This window comes from Balaenoptera acutorostrata, chromosome 15, assembly GCF_949987535.1.
Source record: "Balaenoptera acutorostrata chromosome 15, mBalAcu1.1, whole genome shotgun sequence".
NCBI lineage: Eukaryota > Metazoa > Chordata > Mammalia > Artiodactyla > Balaenopteridae > Balaenoptera > Balaenoptera acutorostrata.
The window spans coordinates 77,373,871-77,395,527 of NC_080078.1; the positions used below are offsets into that span (position 1 = coordinate 77,373,871).

Sequence of the window (21,657 nt, forward strand, 5' to 3'; positions counted from 1 at the left end):
GCAATTAACATATGGGAAAATCTAAGCAGGCAACAATTATATGAAAAGGAACTCACCCTCACTGATAATCAGAAACAGACCACAGTGAAACCCTTTAGACCAGGGACTAACACTCAGTCCCTGTGGGCCAAATGTGGCCCACTCCTGCTTTTTATAAATAAAGTTTTATTGGGACACAGCCACACCCATTTATTTACATATTGTCTGGGGATGCTTTGGGGCCACAATGACAGAATTAAATAATTGCAAGAGACTGTATGGTCCACAAAATCTAAAATATTTACTATCTGGGCCTTTACAGAAAGAGTCTTCTGACCTCTGTTCTAAGACAAGGCAGGAAAATGAATAAAAAGAACCAGTAACAATCAGCATGTGATGTAGTCCCTGTGGATTACAATTTAACTAAATACCTTCTCACGCAGGGCACGCCGGGGATACAGGCTTAAGTTCACTTACTCCGCAGACAAAGAAGGACCTGCTGCACCCCTTTTAAAGATAGGAAGACTGAAGCCCAGAGGAGCTAAATAAACTGCCCAAGGTCACAGAGCCCAGGCTCCTCCTCTTCACCATACTGCCCAGCCTGGCCTGATAGATGGGGGAGAGGACAAATTAAATAAAGGGGAGAAATCGAGGCAGTCGTCTGAAGTCAGCAGGCCCCTGAAAGAAAGACAAGCAGCTGCCTTAGCTTCGTGATGTCCCCGCCGTCCCCAAAGACCTTTGGTGACGTGAAAAGCATCAGGAGCCCTTCTTTCCTGTCTCCTGCCTTTCCCGGGACAGCTAGCTGTTGGTGAGCATCATTCTCAGGCCACCTCTATTACCTCCTTGGAGACAACAGACACACAGATTGCTGCTTTCCCCAGAGCTGGGAGCCAGGCCCCAGGAGGCCGGCTGGCTTCCCCTCCACTGTAAACACGAGGCTAAAAGACTCAGGGAGTGGGAAGAGGAAGCACCGTGTTGTGTCTCGTGTCTCGGCTGAAATATGTGGGGAAACATCTGGAATCCCGGAGTCCGGGAGCTCAGCCAGGTGAGAGCCAACCACTCCCAACTTCCAGTCGAGGCCACTGGCCAGGCTTCATGAGATGGGCACAGATCCACGTTCAAATCCCTGCCCGGCCCCTCCCAACTTCGCAGCCGTTTAGCCTCTCTGAGCCTCAGGTTCCTCATCTGTGGGGATAATAACAGCACCAACCTCCCGGGGTGGCTGCGAGGATTAAATGGTGAGCCTCAGTTTCCCTGTATGTGCCTAAGGCGCTGGACCGCTGGCCTCTGGGTCCCTCCCCGGGGACACCTCAGAGCCCCGGGCGCTCGGGTCGGACACCACGGGAGGCACCACACAGGCGCCCCGCCCCACGCTCCACCCGGCACCCTAACCTGCACTCTGCAGCGGCCACAGCCCTAGGATCTGGCCCTTTCCCCTTTCAGCCTATTTCTGAGTTCGTGGCAGGAACAAGGGAGCAAGGGCCGCGCCCTGCAGTTTGTCTCCCCGAGCGACCCTGAGGGTGGTGCTGTTGCCCGGGGTCACCCCCTCCACGATGTCCCCAGCCAGCCGCCTTCCCGAAATAGTAGCTGGGGTGGACCCCTAATTACTCTCACCCACAAATGAGAGGCTCTGCCCAGCTGATGGGAGGTGGGGATGGAGCTGCGAGGGCCCCCCGCAGGGAACAGAGCGGCTTTCGGGAATGACCAAGGCTGCCGGGCTCCCGACCTGCCCCAGAGTGAGTCCCAACCCCACAGAGCCGTGGCCACGCTGAGCTCAGATGGGAAGGGAAAGACGGGGAAACTGAGGCCGGGGAGGAGCAGGGCTTTGCCGGCAGTCCGCCGAGTCAGGCCCAGAACCGGGCCTGCCGGCTACGAGGCAGGGGGCAAATCCAATGACCTGTCACCCCAGGGGCGCCTCTCTCTCCCTGCCGAAGGGAGAGTAAATCCAGCAGCTAGACCAGGGGTAGAACACTTGTTTTTCTAAATAAAGTTTTACTGGCTCCGAGCCACACCCACTTGTTTACACATCCCCTGTAGCTGCTTTTAGGCTACAGGGGCAGAGCTGGGCTGTGACAGAGACCGTGTGGCCTACAAGGACTAAGGTATTTACTGTCTGACCCTCTGCAGACAGAGTTTGCCAACCCCTGAGCTGGAGCACAGAGCAGATGCCGGGAGGCGGAATGGCCAGAAGCCCTTCCCGAGTCTCAGGCCTCCGCTGCCACCACATGCATCCAAGCAGCGTGGTCCCTCCTCTGGACTATGACGGCCGCCTTCCCCCTGGCCTCCCTGCTTCCGCCCTCACCCTCAAAGACGCTCTCCACACGCAGCCAGATGGGACCTGTAACAAGCCCGTCAGGCACGTCCTTCCCTGCTCAGAACCCTCCCGGGACGCCCACCTCACTGGAGTAAGAGCCAAAGTCCTCCTCACATGCTCGTAATAGTCCAGAAAATGTTCTTATTTACTGTCGTGTGATTCACACACGCACACACGCGCGTACAGGCACACGAGGGCAAGACTTGCATGTATCGTGTTCACCCCGGTCCCCGGAGCCTAGCACGGTGCCTGCACGCAGAAAGCACCCTCTGGAAGACGGCGGGATGCACTAAGACGGACGGAGGTGTGGAATCAGCCTCGCAGGGACAGAGCAGCTCCAGGAAGAAAAGTGAATCTGAGCTGGTCCAGGGGGTGAGGAAAGAGAGGAGCTATTCTAGCAGGTGGTCAGGTGACCTTGCTGGGGAGGCACGAATTGAGCAGGAACACTGAATAAGTGAGGGGGCAAGGCAGGGAGGGACACCCGGGCTAGAGAAACTGCAAGTGACAAGGCCCTGGGGAGTGTTCTGGAAACAGGAGAAAGGCTCCTCGGTGGGGCTTCAAAGTCCACTCGTCCCAAAAGGGTGGGAGCCTCAGGGCTCCCCCAGGGCCACAAGGACAGGCCACAGAGCTCAGTGGTTGACATGTGGCCTGCGACGCCAGCCTGCCTGGGTTCAAATCCCAGCCCCTCCTTGTCAGGTGACCTTGAGCAAGTGTCCCAGATGCCTGAGCTTCCATTCCTCGTTTACAGACGGGGATGACATTCACACCAACATCAAAGGATCGATCGTCCCAAGGACGAAACTCATTACTACATGGAGAGTTCTTAGGAGGAGGCCAGGCACGCGGAGTATCACTTCTGTGTGAACTGAAAATCGCATCAGTGGAACCATTTTCTCCCTCCCTCTCCCCAGCTTCCTGCCCCAGGACCATCTCGGACCATCCGCCTCTCTCCCCTCTTAGGTGCTTCTCCCTGTGCGGGGAGGAGTGAGGCGTCTGAGGGGCGAGGCCCCGCCCGGCCTCCTTCCTCTCATGCTCACAACCCGCCCATCCTCTGTCCCCACGGACCCCTCTCCTCTTCTCTCCTCTCCTCTCCTCCCCGGAAGCCCGTGGGCCAGGTCTGCGTCGTCCACCCTCACTGCCCACCCTGGGAGGCCACATCCCATGAGGGAGGAAGGGCTTAGGAAGCCCATGGATTTGACCTCACATCCGGTCTGTTTTTTGCAGCCAATCTTTACCAGCCACCTTGGTCCCCACTGGCCACCTGAAGTGATGTCCCCATCAGTGCAGAACGGGGCGGGTGAGGTGGGGAAGGGTGGAATCCACGAGCTGCCGCACAGGCCCACCCGGCATCCAGCCCGGGCTCACCCACGGGCACGCTGGGCAGCCGCCAGCCCGCCACTTGCTCTCTCTGGGCCTCAGTTTCCCCCCGCCGTAAAATGCACCAGGGACCAGGGTCCCTGCCAGCTCTTCTGTCCCAGGACAGGACCCCCACCCCACCCCGGGGAGGCTGGGCTGAAGGGGAAGGGGCGGATTACCGTGGTGCATGAAGCCATTGTTACACAGGCCCACACCAAGCGCCACCGCCTCCTCGCGTGTCTGGCAATCGCCCTGGAACAGAACAAGAAGCAGAGCGTGTTAGGTGGACCCGCTGAGCCAAGGGGCTGAGCCAGGCTGGGGAAAAGCCCACCACCACCCCGGGAATGGAGACTCCACGAGGGCAGGGATGTGTGTCTGTCTGGTTTACTGTGGTATCCCCCAACCATGTCTCTGATTGTTATTAATAAACCCCAAACAAGAAAAGTATTTAATTGCATGTTAATTATTTACATGTGAGAAATGCATGGTGTACCATGCCATAAACACCACAAACGAGAAATGGAGATTTTATGTGGCAGACACTGCTGGTTGCCCAGCAACAACCCTCCCCGGCCCCATCCCGCCCTAGTACTGAAACCCTCACTCTTACAGACAGCAATTCATCTACCTAGACAACCACAGATCCCAGCCTCCTTTACAGCTAGAGGTGGCCAATGAGATATAAGCAGAAACCACTGATAGGGAGGCTCTGGCAAAACACTCTTTGTCCCCGGCCCTTCCTTTCTCTTCCTCCTGCCTGGAACAAAGGTGTGATGGCTGGAGCTCCTGCAGTCATCCTAGAGCACAATGTGACCTCAAAAATAGAAACATACTAAGGATGGCAGAGCAAAAAGAAAGAGCAGGGGTGGTCTTCAAAGATACCGAGATTGTACTAGCAGCTCTGGACCACCAACCTCCGGGCTTCTCTCATACCAAAGAAAAATAAACCCCTAATTTGTTTCAGCCTCTGTAGTTGGCTCTCTGATACTAGAGATCAAATTCAACTCCTAACTGACCTGGCTCCTCCCTGAGCAGAGGAACCCAAGGTCAGGGAAAAGCTGGTGCCGATTCTCCCCGAGAGTGTGCCCTGGAGACGGTGCCCCTCCGCGCCTGCTCCCGAGAAGCTGGGAGTCTCCTGGTGCCAGTTCCTCCTGGGACCTGGCTCCTGGGTCTCCCCCTGACTCTGTGGGTGCTCCACGGCCTTCTCAATAAGTCATCTTCTCTTTTTTACTTTCCTTAAGTTAGCCAGATTCTGTTTCTGTTTCTTGCAACCCAAATAATCTCAGTATATCCAGGCAAAGTATGTGAGTTGTGTGTGTACGTAGGGGAAGTGACAGGCAAAGGAAACAGCACGGACAAAGGTCCAGAGGTGGACAAAGCTTAGAGTACAGAGAATAACATGGCCAGCAAAAACAGGGTGAGTGAGAAGGTCAGCTCTTTAAGGAAAAGGCCTTTGATCTATTGTGTTCCCTGCTGAATCGTAAGTGCTTAGAACAGAGCCTGGCATGCAGTAGGTGCTCAGTACATACTTGCTGACTGAATAAAGACATTGTCAGCAGGGACTAACTCATGCATTAGTCTGTAGCCAGGTCAATGAGCTTCGCTCCGCTCAGCCGGCCTCTCGTTTAAAATACTGCCCAAGTGAGAAGTTATTCCAAGAGGCACTGGCCCGACACAGCCAGGCCAGAGGCCTCCACTGTTGGTGTATCCCCCCCAGGCCCCTGCCAGCAGCGGAGGGGCCAGGGAGGGAATTCCGCAGCTACAGGAGAAATGAATTCAGAGCTGCAGGCCTCAGCCTGCCAAGGCCCCAGAGCAGAGCCTGGGGGAGCCACTGGCCTCAGCTGCTCTAGCTGCCCCAGCTGACTCACAGATGACAAATCTGTCCTGTGGGACCGCGGGCCGGCAGCTGGAGAGCCAGCACACTCACAGCCCTGCCAGCGGGGCGGCCATCCATGCAAGAGGCCGCATCCGGAGCAGCCGCCCCCAGCTGTGAGGGGCCCAGGAGGCAGGCAGGCCCAGCTCTGCAGCCCAGGGGGCCCGGGCAGGCGTCTGGAGCCCACCTAGCTTTCTGAAGCTCTCACAACCTGGGCTCCCAGCCCATCCCAGCCCGTCCCGGCCTCTCTTCTCTCCAAAGGGCCCTGGGGTGACCCATGGGGTGGCTCCCAAAGTGAGAACAGCAGAGGGATTCTCTGGTCAAGAGTGAAATACGCCAACCCTGGATGTGTCCACCGCCTGAAAAGCAAGCCCCCACCCCACATCCTGCCAGCCGTGGGGAAACCGAAAGTCATCCAGTCCCCATTTTCTCCCCTCCCAGAGGAAGGCACAGGCACACACAGCCCTGTGCAATCAACCTCACCAGCACACTTCCCCTTCATCCCCCACTCACCCACCAGCCCCCCTCGCTGGGGGCTCCATCCACGACGGCCTCCTTGCTGCTCCTTCCACACACTACATGTGACCCCACCTCACGGCCTTTGCACCTACTCCTTCTTCCCCCTGGCATGCCCTGCCCTGGCTTTTCAGGTCTCAATGCCCATGTCAGCTCCTCCTAACTACCTTGACGGTCAACCCAGAGGCAATCGCTCTTATTAACCCCATTTGACAGATGAAGAAATTGAGGCACAGACAGGCTTGGCACTTGCCCAAGTTTACAGCATGAGAATGGAATCCTTTTACAACCGGACCTTCCCTCCAAGTTACAAATAGGGAAACTGAGGCTCCAAGAGGGGAGGAGAGTTACCCAGGGTTACGGCCAGGGCTCCTGTCCTGTCCTTGTTTATCCTTTGTTTCCTCTGCTGGTGCCTTGAGCTGCCGGCCTGGCCCTTTGCCTGCTCACTCACCCCAGCCTTGCCACCCCACCCCGGGTGCTAGAAACCCGCCGCCGTCAGCACTGCCATCTGCCTGAGCATGGGGGTCAGCGTAGCGGGCGCTCAGGGCACATTTCTGCAGAGCCAGCACAGGAGCCAACAGATATGAGCCCTCCCACACCTGGCTCCTGGCCTGTCCCTGCTCTCTCCTGCCCCAGCCCACCGACCCCCGCCCTCCTTTTGACGGCCATAGCCTAGAGCATCTCGGAGCCCAAGCAGCACAGACCAAAAAACCATGAGCAGAGAGGTGAGGAGAGCAAACCCTGTAGCTGGATCCCCCGGGTTCAAACCCCTGTTTGGCCAAGCCGTGACCGTAGGCAATTCCTTAACCTCTCTGACTTTCATTTCCTCATTTGTACTTTTTATCCCCAGATTTGCCCTTGACTTTCCAAGGCCTCTGCCACCTCTCAGTGGTATTCCCCACTCAGACTCCACAGTACAAGCTATAATCAATACAGAGGATTATTATTACAATTTCTATTATTATTGACTACCAAGGCATCATGAAGGCCCCCCACACACACAATCTTATAGGAGTACCTCATTTCTGTGTGTCCTGAGGCAAGTTACATAACCTGAGCCTCAGTTTCCTCATCAGTACAATGGGGATAACAACTGTTTTCTGAAGATTAAATGAGATAATACACACAGAAGATCAGAAGTGATACAGTACATAGCTTGTCAATCGAAGGACTAATACCCTCCTTATCCTCTGAGCTAAAAGAATTCTCATTCATTTGAGTAGTTGGTAGGGAGCCCTTCCCCCAGCCTCAAGGGATGAATTCTGAGGAATTCTAAGGTACTCTCAGCAATCCTTGTTGTTTTCCTGAGGGAGTGGTTTAGGGGTACATGAAGGACCCACCTGGCCATGAGACCTAAGGGGAAGACCACTGGGCAAGGGAGGGGACTGGGGAAGTTTCCTCTCCTAATAAATATAGTGAGAAAGCTCTTTCCAACTGCCCCTGCTGCCTGCCTTTGGCCATAGGTCTACATACATGTGATACCTGGAGCTGTGGCAGCCATCTGATGACAATGAGGCAGCTGGCAAGATGGCGGAACAAAAAGATGGAAAGAGCATGGGTATAAATGGCATTGTTGAGCTCTAGGACCATGAACTCTGGACGCCTAGTTATATGAGCAAAAAATGTCTTTATTGTATAATTTAGATTTCCTATTATGTGAGAGATGTCTTGACTGTGTAAGTCAGGTTTCCTACTATGTGCAGCCAAAAGTATTTCTAGCTGATCTAGGGGGTTTCAATCAACATTTTGTTTCAAGGAGCAGAATGACCTAGAATTAGAAATGAAGATGTGTTCAAAGCAAAATAACCCTGCTGAACTACACAAATCTATGTTTTCTTCTTGACTGTCCTGCTAAAGTGCAGGTGGGGATGACTCTTGGAATCAAGACTTGCTGTAAGCAGTCTTCAAGGTCACATCCTCATCACCAACCTCTCCCCCGCAGAGAGACCCACACACACACCGTCCCCCCCCTTTCCCTGACCCGGAGCCAGATGCCAGCTGTCGTTCGGTCAATCTCATGGAAGCCATCCTATGTCAACTGCAATTAACTTCCCTGTGTCCCCAGACCAGGCCAAGCCATGCGAGGCCTGCTGAAGTGGACAGAGGGTCAGCTGCAACCTTTACTCCACCGTCTGCCCCCTGCCCCCACTGTGACTGGATGCTGGGGGATGGCGGCAGGGAGGCGGGGCAGGGGGGGGTCCTCTGGACCAACTGACAATGACTCAGGCTACTCCAGGGGGCCTTCGGCCAGGATCACAGCTAATCTGACAGCACAGGCCACAAGCAGGCCCCCGTCGTGCCCAACACCGATCATAAAGAGAAACCAACAGAGGCCGTTGCTCTGGCCAGTTCTCCTCCTTGCCGGGGTCCAGGGCGCGCTCGAGCCTCCCCAGCTCAGCCAAGGGCCTTGCAGTCATTCAAGACTCCTGTGTCTCTCACCACTGCCCGCCCACTCCGTCCATTCAACAGCAGAGTCCGTTAGGTCTACCTTCAAAAACTCCAAAGCCTGACCACTCTTCCCACCTCCCCCCTCCTCCCACCTCCCCTGCGGCCACCCGGCTCTCAGACACCGCGCTCCCCACCAACAGTTCTGAAGCCGCCGCCTCGCTGGTCTCCCAATTGCCGACCTCGTCCCCCGACAGCCTGAGCATCTTAGCCCACCGAAGTCAGATGCTGTCCCATCTGTGCTCAGAGCTCTGCAGTGGCCCCAAACCGCCCAAGAGCTCACAAGGCCCCTTGGGGCTGGCTGCCCACCAGCTTCCCCACCACCCTCGCTCTCGCTCACGCCACTCCAGCCGCACTGGCCTCTCCCCACCCCCAGACCCTCCAAGCTCACCCCACTCAGAGCCTCTGAGCTGCTTTTCCCCTCAGAGAAAGCTCCGGCCCCAGATGTCCCCCTGGCTCGTTCCCCACCTCCCTCCGGTCTCTATTCAAAGGTCCCTGCTCGAAACACCACCTTCTCTGCCCCCTGTGAAAAACCACATCACCACCCACCCATGTGAAAGGTTGACTCCCCCCCTCCCCGGTAGCTCCCACCGAGCTGGCACCTAGCACCAGCTAACAAAGTATGTTACTACTTTTCCTTGTTTATTAAATGCCTCTCCTACCCCTCACCAGAATTTAACAGCCACGAGGGCAGGAGCGTTGTCTGTCTTGTCCACTGCTGTCCCCCCAGAACCTAAAACAGTGCCTTATACACAGCAGGTGTTAGGAGGAAAAAAGGGATGAGCCCGTGAGCCCTCTTGTCGGATTTTTCTACACTCTCTTCTGCCCCCTCATTGTTAATACCACCCAGGAGCTGACAAGGAACAGAGTATCTGCAGCAGAGATGCCTCCTGAGCAGCAGGTGTGCAAAGCCTGCCCCTCCCCCGCCCACCTCCTCCACTCCACTGGGGAGTACAGTGGGCACCCCAAAGGCAGCGCCTTCCCACAGCCAAGGAGAACGTTCAACTTCTCCCCCCCGCCTTCCCATCACTGTGAACGAAGGGAAAACCCACCGCACCAAAACCCCGGGACCCATCCGTGACCCCTTCCCAGTCCCAGAGCGGTGCATCCTGTGCGTTCCATCTCCAGGTATTTCCCAGGTTCACTGACTTCTCGTCAGCTTGGTAACCCACCCCACTCCCAGCTCAGGCCTGGGATTCGCCACTTAAGGCAAAGTCCACATCGCGCTTTGAAACCAACAGTCAGCTGTGGAGCTCAGGAAACATGAGGCCACAAAGGTCCAAGGTGGGGAGAAGCAGCGTTTCAGAGAGCCCTACACCCCGGCATGTCTGGGGTCTGAACGAAGAACCTAAAAACCACAAAAGAAATCGCCCCTCCCCGGTCACAGCCCACCCAGAAGATGGGACTCCAAACAGATCATCTCTCGGCCCTCCTCAGCTGTCTGTTCCTGCACCCACAAGTCCCTCTGTAATTTCTTCAGCCTGCCTTCCACACTGCATGGAATTTTGAGGCACCTTGAATCCTTTGGGAAGGAAATGAGGAATTATTACAATAACAGTTCCATTTACTAAGCAATTACTCTGTGCCAGCCACTGTTCTAAGCACTTTAGATGATTAACTCACTGAATCCTCAAAATAATCTATTGTTTTGAGCTTCATTTTACTGGTGTGGAAACTGAGGCACAGAGAGGTTACGCGGCTTGTCCAAGATCACTCAGCTGAGAAGCGGCAGTGCTGAGATTTGAACCCAGGTCTGCCTGGCTATAAATAAAGCACATGCTCTGAGCTGGCTTCAGGGGATCCTAAGGAGGGGGCAGTGTGCGGTGTAGTACAATGGTTAGCACCTCTGTGCTTCCCAGCTGTGCAAATCTGAATTCAAATCCAAGGTCATTTTAAGACCTCCCGCGTCTTAGGGCCCCACATCATAGCAAACATATTAAAATGCACCCACATCCTACATTAAATACGTTTTGGGGGCTTGAAATTTTTTTTCAAGAATTTTTCTAAACTTGCTGTTGAAGTTATTTGATGCCGAGAAGCATTTACTTTACATAGATCGGCTATGATTTCTAGGCAATCATCAGGAATTTGTTCGACATGAGAAAATCCAGGCAGCAAATTGTTTTTGAATGGAATGAAGTTTCTGTGAATGCTAAACTTAACAATTAATAAGGCTGCCATAAAGCTGCACTCTATGAAAGTTTAAACATTTAGATTTCACAGTTGTCTTCTTGTCTTTGGAGACATTACGTTCTTCTTATACACTATGAATGAACATTCTTGCAGGCTCCCTGAAAAGTTTGCAGAAATGAGGCCTAAGTATGTAAGATGCGCCCATCCGAGTCCCAGCTTTACTGCTGCCAGGCTGTGTGCCCTTGAACCAGGCACTTGGCCTCTCTGGGCCCCAGTTCCCTGTCTGGAAATGGGTTGGAGGACTCAATGAGATACTGCACAAAGCCCAGACAGGGCCTGGCCCAGAGTAAGCGCCCTGCAAACAGAAGCCACAAAGTGTAAGAGGCAGGTAAGTAAAAGTGTCCACGGCACCTCGATGGAACAATCACCTTCGGGAAGTTGCAGCAAAATCAGCACAGAGATTTCTCCAAGACTCTGCCCGGCCCCCACTCACTGGGAACCTGGGATAAGGGAATAACTTGGCAAGCCTCATGTGGAGGCTCCGGTTTGATGGCAGGATGAGACCAGCTTGTCCCAGTTTGCCCGGGACCGTCCCACTTTTAAACAGGAAAGCCTCAAGGTGGCAGCCACCCAAGTGTCCCTTAACTGACAGATAAATAAAATGTGCTCTATCCTCACAACAGAATATTATTCAGCCTTTAAAAGGAAGGAAATTCTGATACAGGCTACAACGTGGATGAACCCTGAAGACATTATGCTGAGTGAAACAAGCCAGACACAGAAGTACAAACACTGCATGATTCCACCTACACGGGGCACCTAGAGCAGGCAAACTCAGAGAGAGGAAGTGGAAGGATGGCTGCCAGGGGCCGGGGGGAGGGAGGAATGGGAAGTTACTGTTTAATGGGGACAGAGTTTCAGTTTTGCAAGATGGAAAGAGCTCTGGAAGTGCATGGGGGTGATGGCTGTGTAATAATGGAAATGGACTTAGGGCTACTGGACTGTACACTTAAAAATGGTTAAGATGATCAATGTTATATTATGCGTATTTTACCGCAATTTAAAAAAACAATTAAAAACAATTTTGTTTTAAACCTCAAAGGCCCACATCCTGGTTAGCCCCTCAGGCCTGGGCAGAGGGGGACGACGGGGCCCACTTGCTCGGAGGGGCTCCCACCTGGGCCAGCAGCCAGTCCACCAGCTTGCTCCCGGGCAGCACCGACTTGTACGTCTTCAGGTGGTAATCGCGGTCCCTGTGGAGAGGAAGCAGGCCGTGAGCGGACCGGGGAGGAGGGAGGGGAAACAGTCCCAATGTCCCTACTCAAAGAGCTCGGGGTCCGAGGATTTCCAGGCTCTCCAGCCACGGGTCAGAGGCAGGGGGGCCGGGGAGAGCACCAGGCAGGGAGTCCAGCCCTGACTCCACACCTCACTCGCAGTGTCACTGAGGGCAGGTCTGTCCCAACCCAGGACCCCATCGTCACCAACAGCATCAAGGGGCAGGGGTAGGTGGCTCTAGGGCTCTGGAAGCTTTCCCCAGCCTGGGGTTCTCAAGCAGGGATGGCTATGCCCCCCAAGGAACACTTGGCTGTGTCTAGTGACATTTTTGGCTGCCATGACCTGGCTGGGGGGGTGGAGTGAGGAGGTACTACCAGCAACCAGCAGATAGACACCAGGATGCTGTTAAACATTCAAAACTGCCCAGAACAGCCCCCAAACAATTATCCAGACCAAAACGTCAAAAACGCTGAGCCTGCAGAACCCTGATTTACTCTTGAGTAATGAGAAAAACTTCCAATTCTTTCCTTTTTTCTTTTGTTTTGCGGTTAACATTCATGTGCCTAAAGGTAACAAAACTATACCGACATGGAAACGCTTCTCCGTGGGCTGGTGTGGGCAATCAGGACAGAGCAGAAGGCAGGGCGCTGTGACGGTCCTGGTTCTTTGCTTTGACCTGTTGTAGCATCTAATTCCTGCCAAATCTTGGTACAAGGGGTTGTGTGGACCTTGCCGCCAAACTGCAACACTTTCTCAGACTTTGAAGCTGACAAAAGTGAGTTTCTGCGGCCAGCCCCTGTCGGGGCTGAGAAAGGCTGGTTGGGGAGTTCTTCTCAGGCTTTCAGGAACTGAGGAGCCCAGCAGGTCACGTGTGTGGTAAGTGGGGACCCACTGCCAGCCCAGCCACTTCCGCCTCTGGGGGCTGATAGAGAGGCCTCTCCTGCAAGGGCCAAGGCTGGACCGGGGCGGCCCCGCCTGCCTTCTGGGCCTGCACAAAGGCAGCAGGGGAGGAGCCAACGGGGCAGGTCTGGAGGTGAAAGGGGCTCCCTGGGCCTGGCCTCCAGCGAATGCTGGGAAAAGACCTTTCCTCTCCACTCCTGAGAGGTGACAAGAGCTGTCAAGACAGAGGGTAGAGGCCTCTGCAGCTGGTGAGGACCAGGTCACCCTCCCTGTCCCTTCATCCACAGCCACAAGCTTCACGGTAAAGACAACCACTAATCACTGGCACTGATAGAGCCTTCACTGTGTGCCAGGCACCAGTCAAATTTAATCTTCATGACAAGCCAAGGGGTGTGAGCTATTCTTATGCCCATTTCACAGATGCAGAAACAGAGGCAAAAGAAGTTAATTACCTTTCAACAATCACTCAACAAACATTTACTGAGGGCTCCTTTGCCCTGGACTGTATTCTCCAGTACATGGCAGTTTTTCAACCAATTAATGTTAAATAAGAGTTAAGATTACAGTCTTCAGTCTCAAGAGTGTGAAACCCACGTGTGACTAGTGGCTACTGTATTGGACAGCACAGGCACAGAGCATCTCTATCAGTGTGGGAAGTTCTACTGGCCAGCACCGCTCTAGGTGTTGTCAAGGGTCTGGGGACACAGCAGTGAGCAAATTCCCTGCCCTTGGTGACTGTACAATTCCCTGGGGTACAGACAGTATACAGACTAAGAAATAAATATACAGTATGTCAGCTACTGACAAGCTTCAAGAAGAAAACCATGTCAGCTACTGACAAGCTTCAAGAAGAAAACCAAAGTGAAGTAAGGAGGGTAGCGTGTTCCAGATGATGGTGATGTTTTAGACAGATGGTCAGGGAGGGCCCCTCTGACTTGGAGACATTTGAAGTAAGTAAGGGAGCATATGTAGGGGAAGAACACCCCAAGCAGAGGAAACAGCAAGTGCAAAGGCCCTGAGGTGTATCCTATTATTATCCCCATTCCACAGAGGGAAATGTTGAGGCCCCAGCAGGTTAAATAACTGCCCAAGAGCACACAGCTGCTGACTAGCAGGCTGAGCTCCAGAACTAACACCCTTCACCACCACACTGCAGTGTTTCCCACAAATTAACTCACTTGACCCTCATGACAAACCTACAGGGTAGGTACAGTTATTAGCCCCATTTGATGGAGAAGGAGACTGAGGCTCAGAGAGGTTAAGTTATTGGCCCAAGGCCACACAGCTGAGAAGAGACAGAGGTGAGACTGAAGCTTGGAGAGAGTAACTTACTTGATCACAGGGGTGTAGAGGCTGTGAAGACGGCAGTAAAGCCTCACACCCTGAAAGAGAAAAAACGGGAGTCTGGGATCAGGCCACATCCTTCAGGGGCCTCCAAATCCAGGCTGCGGGGAGAGAGGGTGTGGGGAGAGGGGAGACTGGTGAGGGCAGTGGAGAACAGGCCACTGGGGCACAGGCCTGCTCTGCGGTGACTGTGGGGTCAAGGTCATGGGGTCAGGGTGGAGGGGTTCCCACCTTGGACATGATGTCCTCCAGTTCACTCCGGGCCTTGTAGGTGCCGTCGTCGTAGCGGAAGCGGTACATCACCTGCTCGTTCTTGAACTGGTGCTTGTCAGAGACTGGATGGACCCAGGGCTGGTGAGGCTGGGCGCCCCCTCAGCCCCTCCTGACCCACGCCCACCATCCTCACCCTCCACTCATCCAGGCTCCGTGCCAAGCGCGATTTCACCAAAGCCCCTGCCCACACTCCAGGTCCTCCTGCTACATGCAGGGCCCCGCTGAGACCCACAGCTGGGGGCTGGGGCATCTGCCGGTCTCATCAGAGGCCCAGAAATGCCCGCTCCAGTCTGCCCTGAGGCCCACCTGCCCAGCATCTCCCTGGAGCTAGATCACGAAGCAGGCTGGGGTGTGAGACCCCACCGTCAAGATTTATGAACCCATCTCTACACAACGGCCCCGAGTCGCCCCTAGTGCTTCTCTCACTCCCCACTTTGGATCCATTAGCCGATCCTGTAGGCTCTTCCTTCAAACCATGAAGGAACAGGTGGCCACACAGAAGTGCAGAAATGGCCTCTGAGTTAGTGGAAGCACAGCACTGTTGAGGCCTGACCTGGTCCTACTGCTCGGCCCCCCAGGCCTAGCCCACACTCACCATGGTGGATAATACCATTCTCCAGCAAGGCTTGGCCCAGGTTCACGCCTTCTTCCGTCTTGCTGATTTCACCAATTTCCAGGAGCCAGGCAACAAACTCACTGCCAGGAACATAACATGCGGTTGAGAGGACTTCCCCAGTCCTGAGACCACAGGGGCCGGCACTGAACTGGCCTGCCCCCGCCCCCACTCCCAGGAATGACAGCCAGAACTGCCCACAGGAAAGCAGAGCTTAGGACACCACAGGCCTGGGGGTCGTGCTGAGGCCAGATGCTTTTCCCCAAGACCAGTGGCAGAGAGGTGGGTGTGAGCAAACCCCAGGCCCCGCCTCAGGCTCACTGGATGGATGGATGGATAGGAGGATGGATGAGAGAGACAGAGAGAGAGGATGGACACATGAGTGGATAAATGAATGAAAAGTGAGATGACTGGATGATTTGACAGATAAATGACTAGGTGGCTGGGAAAATTAGTGGGTAGGTGGGTGGGGAGGGGAACAGATGGGTGGGTGATAAGTGGAGAGATTACTGGGTAGATGAGTGGGGAGATGGATGACGGCTGGATGGATGGATGGACAGACAGAAGGAATGAAGAAACCAATAAACCGGAAGAAATACAGACCCAGAAAGATGATTGTGGAGAGTCAGAAGAGCTAAGGGTGATCAAGTCATATCATTCTCCCACTTAAAACCCTCCGACGGGCTTCCTGGTTACTCTCAGAAAAACATCCAAACTGCCCACATGATGACAAGGCCCTGACATGAACTGCCCCCTCCTCATCTCCTATACCTTTCACTTATTCTGCTTTAGCCTCACCCACCATCTTCCCCTGCTTAAAAAAAAATTGCCAGACTCCTGCCTGCCTCAGGGCCTTTGCACTTGCTGTTCCCACTGCCTAGAAACACCCTTCCCCAGCTCTTCACACAGCCTTTCTCTTTCATCTTTAGGTCTCAGCTCAAATATCACCTCCTCGGAGAAGCCTTCCCTGACCACCTCATCAAGACACCCCACACCCACACAAACCATCCCCATCTTTCCGTTTTACTTCCTTTTTAGCACTTATCACTGGAGTTGTATTATACTATTTACAGATTTGTTTATGTGTTTATCAACCATCTCCCCGAACCAGAATGTCACCTCCATGCTGATGGGGAGCTGGGACTGATTCACAGCTCTACAGCCCCCGCACCTGGAAGACGGTCCAAAGCACAGCAAGGCTCAATATTCTTTTGAACAAATAAAGGAATGAACCATCAAACAAGAAGGAATGTTCTGGGGTAAGCAGGAAGGTCTCAGCAAGAAAGAAGTGCTCGGGGCTTCCCTGGTGGCGCAGTGGTTAAGAATCCGCCTGCCAATGCAGGGGACACAGGTTCATGCCCTGGTCCGGGAAGATCCCACATGCCGCAGAGCAACTAAGCCTGTGTGCCAGAACTACTGAGCCTGCGCTCTAGGGCCTGTGAGCCACAACTACTGAGCCCATGTGCCACAACTACTGAAGCCCTCGCGCCTAGAGCCTGTGCTCCACAAGAGAAGCCACCACAATGAGAAGCCTGTGCACCACAATGAAGAGTAGCCCCCGCTTGCCACAACTAGAGAAAAGTCCGCACACAGCAACGAAGACCCAACACAGCCAAAAATAAAAAAAAATAAATTTAAAAAAAAAAAAAAAAAAAAAAAGAAAGAAGTGCTCAAAAGCCCAGAGGAAATGAGGCAAATCCAACGTGACTACCCAGAGGGGCAGAGACTCAGCCAGAGCCCGGGTCCCGGTTCTCGGAGTAGCGTTTGGCCTCCATGCAGAGCTCAACCCACTGGAAGTCAGCGGGCCAGGGGAGAGCTGGGGATGTGGTCATTCTGTACTCAATGAAAGCGGGTGGCAGCTGGCCAGAGTGGGGAGCTTATCAAAACCAGCTGTCCTGCCTCCAATTACAGGGCCAGAAGGGGGCAGGGCTATTTTTAGCTTTGCAGTGTTTGGCTGAGCAAAGACCTGCCCTGTGTGTAGGTAGCGGTGTGTGCTGAGGCATTCAGGGAACCCCAGTGAGAGCCGAGGGGGGTGGGCGTAGAAGAAACGGATCTATTCTGTGGAGCAGGAGCCCCGAGTGGGGAAGAGATTGTTCTGGGTCCTGTCCGCCCCCAGTTCTATTCTTGAAGTCCCAAAAATCAGAGGCAGAAAGAAAGCTGCCGGCAGCTGGGGGAGGTGAACAGATGTTGAGTGCCCACTCTCGGAAGCTGGAAACTCGGCCTCCGGCTGCCCACCAGCTGTCCCATCGGGGGCCACCTCTGGCACGGACCGGCAGCCCTGTGGCCAGGGTGTGGGGACAGGAAGTTGCCCACAGCAGCTGCAAGGGCAGAAAAATGCAGCCCAGAGGACAGCAACTGTGACCCAGGTTTCTGCCCTGAGCTGAGTCTTGAGCCTTTTTGAGGATCAATTTACTGGGCAAATTTGGGCAAACTGCTGTCCCTCTCTGGGCCTCAGCAGAGTCCATCTGGCAAGTGGTTCATTCAGGGGTCTTCTGGATTTCGTCGGTAACTTTCAAATCATGTTGAATCCTAAGCTGGGATCCAGCCTACAAAACCAGACAAAATTCACCTCTAATGCAGGGACCTTAAACTCTCATAAATGAGTAAAAGGGGCCAGGTGGAAACTCTGCTGAACCAGCCAGAGCTTCTGAAGACGGCAGCCACTCGCTGCGGCCAACTGTGGCCGCGTGGGAAGACTAAAGCATCTTACGACTTTTCAAGAGAAGCTGGAGATCCAGCATTTCCTGTGAAATCTCCCAACTGTTAAATGTTGATATTGAATCCAAAATTTTCTGAAAGCACCGTGTGGCCCATGGAAAACACATCTGCGAACCACGCTGTGTCAGTGGGGCGCCATGTGCTACCGCTGGGTGCAAGGAAATGTGTTACAGGCAGGAGGGTCAGCATATACAAAGGCCCAGAGTAAGAAGTAAGGTTAGGGAACCGGCAATCTGCCAGTTGGTGGGGGTGGGGGCAGAGAGAAGCGAGATCCAGTCTTCCAGAAAGACCTAACCGGGAGCAGCGTGAGGTACGCTGCGGACACAGGGAGCAGGTCAGCCTGCTTTGGCCGGGAGTCTGAGATGCAGGGAATGGGGGACTAGTTGAGAGTTAGCATGTGTCAGCCTTCATCCCTCTTCCTTCCTGCCCCCCAGTATCGTGCACCCAGTAAACATGAATTTCAAGTGTCAAGTCCAAGGCTAGGCACAGGGGACACACAGGTACACCCTGGCAGTCTTCCCAGGAAAGCCCCCAAGCTGAGATCCAATGTCCACTCACCCCCAATACAAGAATCCCATTTCTCCTGCCTGTTTCCTCCATGGCCTTGAGCTCCACAAGGGCAGGAACTGGGGGTTTTATGTTCATCCCTGTGACTCCACGGCCTGAGATGCTTCCAGGTGGTGTCTGCAGCAATGCCTGACGAATCATTATTGATCAGCTATTACACACTAATACCCTGTACCTATGCCCACAGGTGGATGAAACAGTGCGGCCTCTTGCACCTGGGTGCTCCCATTCTGGCAGACTTCAATTAATGAATGACATCTAACTCTGTCTAGAGTACAACCAAAGGCCTTCTCCTTCCAGGAAGCCTTCCCTGACTGCCCTGCCAGACAGACCATCACACCTTGTGCCCTGAGTTCTTAAAGCTCTGACACTGCCCTCATTCTGGGCCTGTATAATGAGTTCATCCTCGCTCGCCTCACTCTCCTGCACAAACTCTTTCAATGGATTCCCAGAGCACCTGGGATAGAATCTGAACCCCTCACCCCTTACCTGCCTGATTTGGCCCCTGCTACCCACTGTGGCCTCATCTCAACACCCCCAGCCACTCACTCCCTCCAGCCACGCTGGCCTCCAAGCTGTTCCTCAATTTACTCAAGGCTCATTGCAGCCTTGGGGCTTTCACGCCTGCTGTTCCCTCTGCCAGGAATGCTGTTGTTCCCCCAGATCTTCTCATGGTTGGCTCTTGCTTGTCATCCAGATCTTGGCTAAAATGTCACCTTCCCCAAGAGGCCCTTCCTGACCACCCTGGCTGAAATCACACCCCCTTTCCTCACCTCCTCACATCAACCTACTTATTTCCTTAAAGCACTCATCAAGTCACTGAAATTCCCTTATTTGTATTTATCTACTTTCTGATTCCCCTACTGGCCAGTTATCTCCACGAGGGCAGGGGTTTCCTCTGTCCTGTTCACTGCTTGCACACAGTAAGGGCTCAATAAACAATGACTGGGATAGGTGAAGGAATCAATTTTGTCTCCCTAGAATCCGAGGATCCTAGAGGGCAAACGCCATGTTCCTCCCGTGAAGCCTCCACAAAAATACACAGATTTTATTTCTTGGTTTTTCTTCACATGGCATCCATGAGTTTTGTCTCTGATGAGGGCAGAAACAGGCCACTCCTTAAGCTCCATCACATTTCCATCACTCTTGCCCACAATGTGCTGAGCATGTCACATGTGTTTTCTCTCTGTATCCTCCGACAATCCAGCAAGGCAAACATTTCATTCTCTCTCGTTAATTGGTCATTTACTGAGGCTCAGAGAGGTTAAGAAACTTACCCAAAGTCACACAGCTAGAAGGCGGGGGAAGCAGGACTTGAGTCCAAGTCTGATTCAAAGCCTAACCCTTGAAGGTTATAAAGATAAATCAGACACTTTTTGTATTCCTGGAGTCCCCCATCTAGTTGTAGAGACAGGTAACGATCCAGGAAAAACGAAATGTGCTGAATAGAGATAAAAATGGATAAACGCAGCAGAGTGTGGTGAAAGAAAGTCCTGGGTTCAAATCCCAGCCCCCAACTTGTGCCCACGTGACCTTGTGCAGGACCTTTTCCCTCTCTGTGCCTCAGTGTCCTCACCCTTAAAATGGGAACAATGGCAGTAAACTGCCTCACAGTGTCACACAAAGATTAAAAGGCACGCTCACATGGCAGCACCTGGAGCAGAGAAAGGCTCCACGATTGTGTCTCTGCGGCTGCTGGTTCCTTCCATCGGAGGGGGCCCGGCTGCTCCTGGAGGAGGAGCTGGGTCCTGACCAGGAAGGAGGAGAACCACAAGCCCAGGGCTGGATGCAGAGCAAAGCCGCGCAAGGAGGAGAGTTTTTATTAGCACGATCTCCTGCAGGAAGTCTGGTCCTTAAGGGCCCGATGATTGCCAAACCAGCTTCAATCCTGGCCCTGTTTCAAATGGGCAGTAAAAGAAATCTCCCCTAATCCTTCCTGAGGAGACAGAACACCCTGCTGAAGCCCTAATCACAGACAGGTTAGCCCATCCAGCTGGACTAAGCTCTCCAGAGGGTTTGGCAAGAGGCGGAGAGGTCCTCTGACCCTGGGGGGCCGGAAGCAAACCCCTCCTCGAGAAAAACCTCCTTTCTGCCCAGGGATTAGGAATTAGCTGACGGAGCCCAGCCCGGCTGCCGCTTCCCTGCTTCCCACAGGTCTGGGGCCCACACTCTCCCCTCCACGGACCCTCCCAGGGAACACGGAGCTGGGGTCAACTAACCCTGAGGGCAAAAGGGCAGCCTGACTCCAAGGCATCCAGGCCAACCCCAGGGGCCCAACCACCCCAAAATCCCCTGCCTGCTGCCCTGCCAACCATAAGCCTCAAGCCGTGACCGATCAGCTCCCCCTGGCCCCCTGCCCCCGGCTTCACACTGGTCTCCAACTGCCCATCCAACATCTGTTCAATATGCGAACGTCTCCTGGGCATCTCGCCCTCAACACGTCCAAACGGTCACTGCGCTCGCCAGCGTGCCTCCCACCTCTCTGCCTGCTCCCTCTCAGTCTCCTTTGCTGCTTCCTCCTCCTCCCCAGGGCCCAGTCCCTGCCTCATCCCTCTCTCTACCCATCCCCCTGCAGATTTCATTCAGTCTCATGGCTTTGAAAACCATCTAAATGCCCACATCCCCTGCACTTAGGTCTCCAAGCCAGATTTTTCTCCCTGAGTCAAGATTTCATATCCAACTAACAAGTCGACATCTCCGTCCGGGAGCCTGTCTCAGGGTAAGCATCCAAATGGAGCCTCTGGGCTCTACTCCCACCCTGTGAAACCTGCCTCTGCCTCCCCTTTGGCAGCAATCAGCACTCCAGCCCTTCCAGGTGGTCACGATCCTTAATTCCCTTTTTCTCCACCCCATCAGCCAATGCTGTCACCTTCCACACGATCCGGAATGCAACTACTTGCCCCCATCTCCACGGGGACTACCCTCGTCCATGGCACCTGTCACCTGGTCTATGGCAGTATAATAATTACAGCCGCTTTTACCCCAGGACTCTTCAAACTCTTTCGGGAAGCGGGTGGGGTGTAAGTTAATAAATTCTCAACAAAATCCCAGCCTCACAGGCAAACTTCTCTCCCCACAAGCTTCGTGCGGTCAGGAGCCCCGGGCATTCTTCTACCCTCTCCAGAGCACCGACCACTGGGTCTAACACACAGTAGGGCCTGGAAACAGCCTGATGGTTTTACAGGGACTGCATTTCTCCTGCTTCTCCCTCCTCCAGGTGAATGAGATTTAAACCTCATTTAAACCTTGGGTTTAGGATCCAATCCCATCTCACCTGTGCTCTGACCCTTTGATCCTTGGTTATAAAATAGGGGCGGGGGTAATAATGTTTTATTATTAGGAAATAATGTA

At 53.8% G+C, this 21,657-nt stretch overlaps 1 protein-coding gene across 5 annotated transcripts in view; it reads right to left on the reverse strand.

Moving 5' to 3' along the window:
• PREX1 (phosphatidylinositol-3,4,5-trisphosphate dependent Rac exchange factor 1) overlaps nt 1-21,657 on the reverse strand; it is a 195,707-nt gene that overhangs the window by 36,373 nt on the left and 137,677 nt on the right. For all 5 annotated transcript variants that reach the window (XR_009005434.1, XM_057529298.1, XM_057529295.1 and 2 more), the window contains 5 exons: nt 15,004-15,104; nt 14,367-14,470; nt 14,124-14,173; nt 11,794-11,869; nt 3,829-3,901 (listed from right to left, as the gene is read on the reverse strand). Coding sequence is in view for 4 of the 5 variants with exons in the window: in XM_057529298.1 (XP_057385281.1) it covers nt 3,829-3,901; nt 11,794-11,869; nt 14,124-14,173; nt 14,367-14,470; nt 15,004-15,104 (404 nt within the window). In the remaining variant the exon portion in view is untranslated. The remainder of the gene's footprint in view (nt 1-3,828; nt 3,902-11,793; nt 11,870-14,123; nt 14,174-14,366; nt 14,471-15,003; nt 15,105-21,657) is intronic.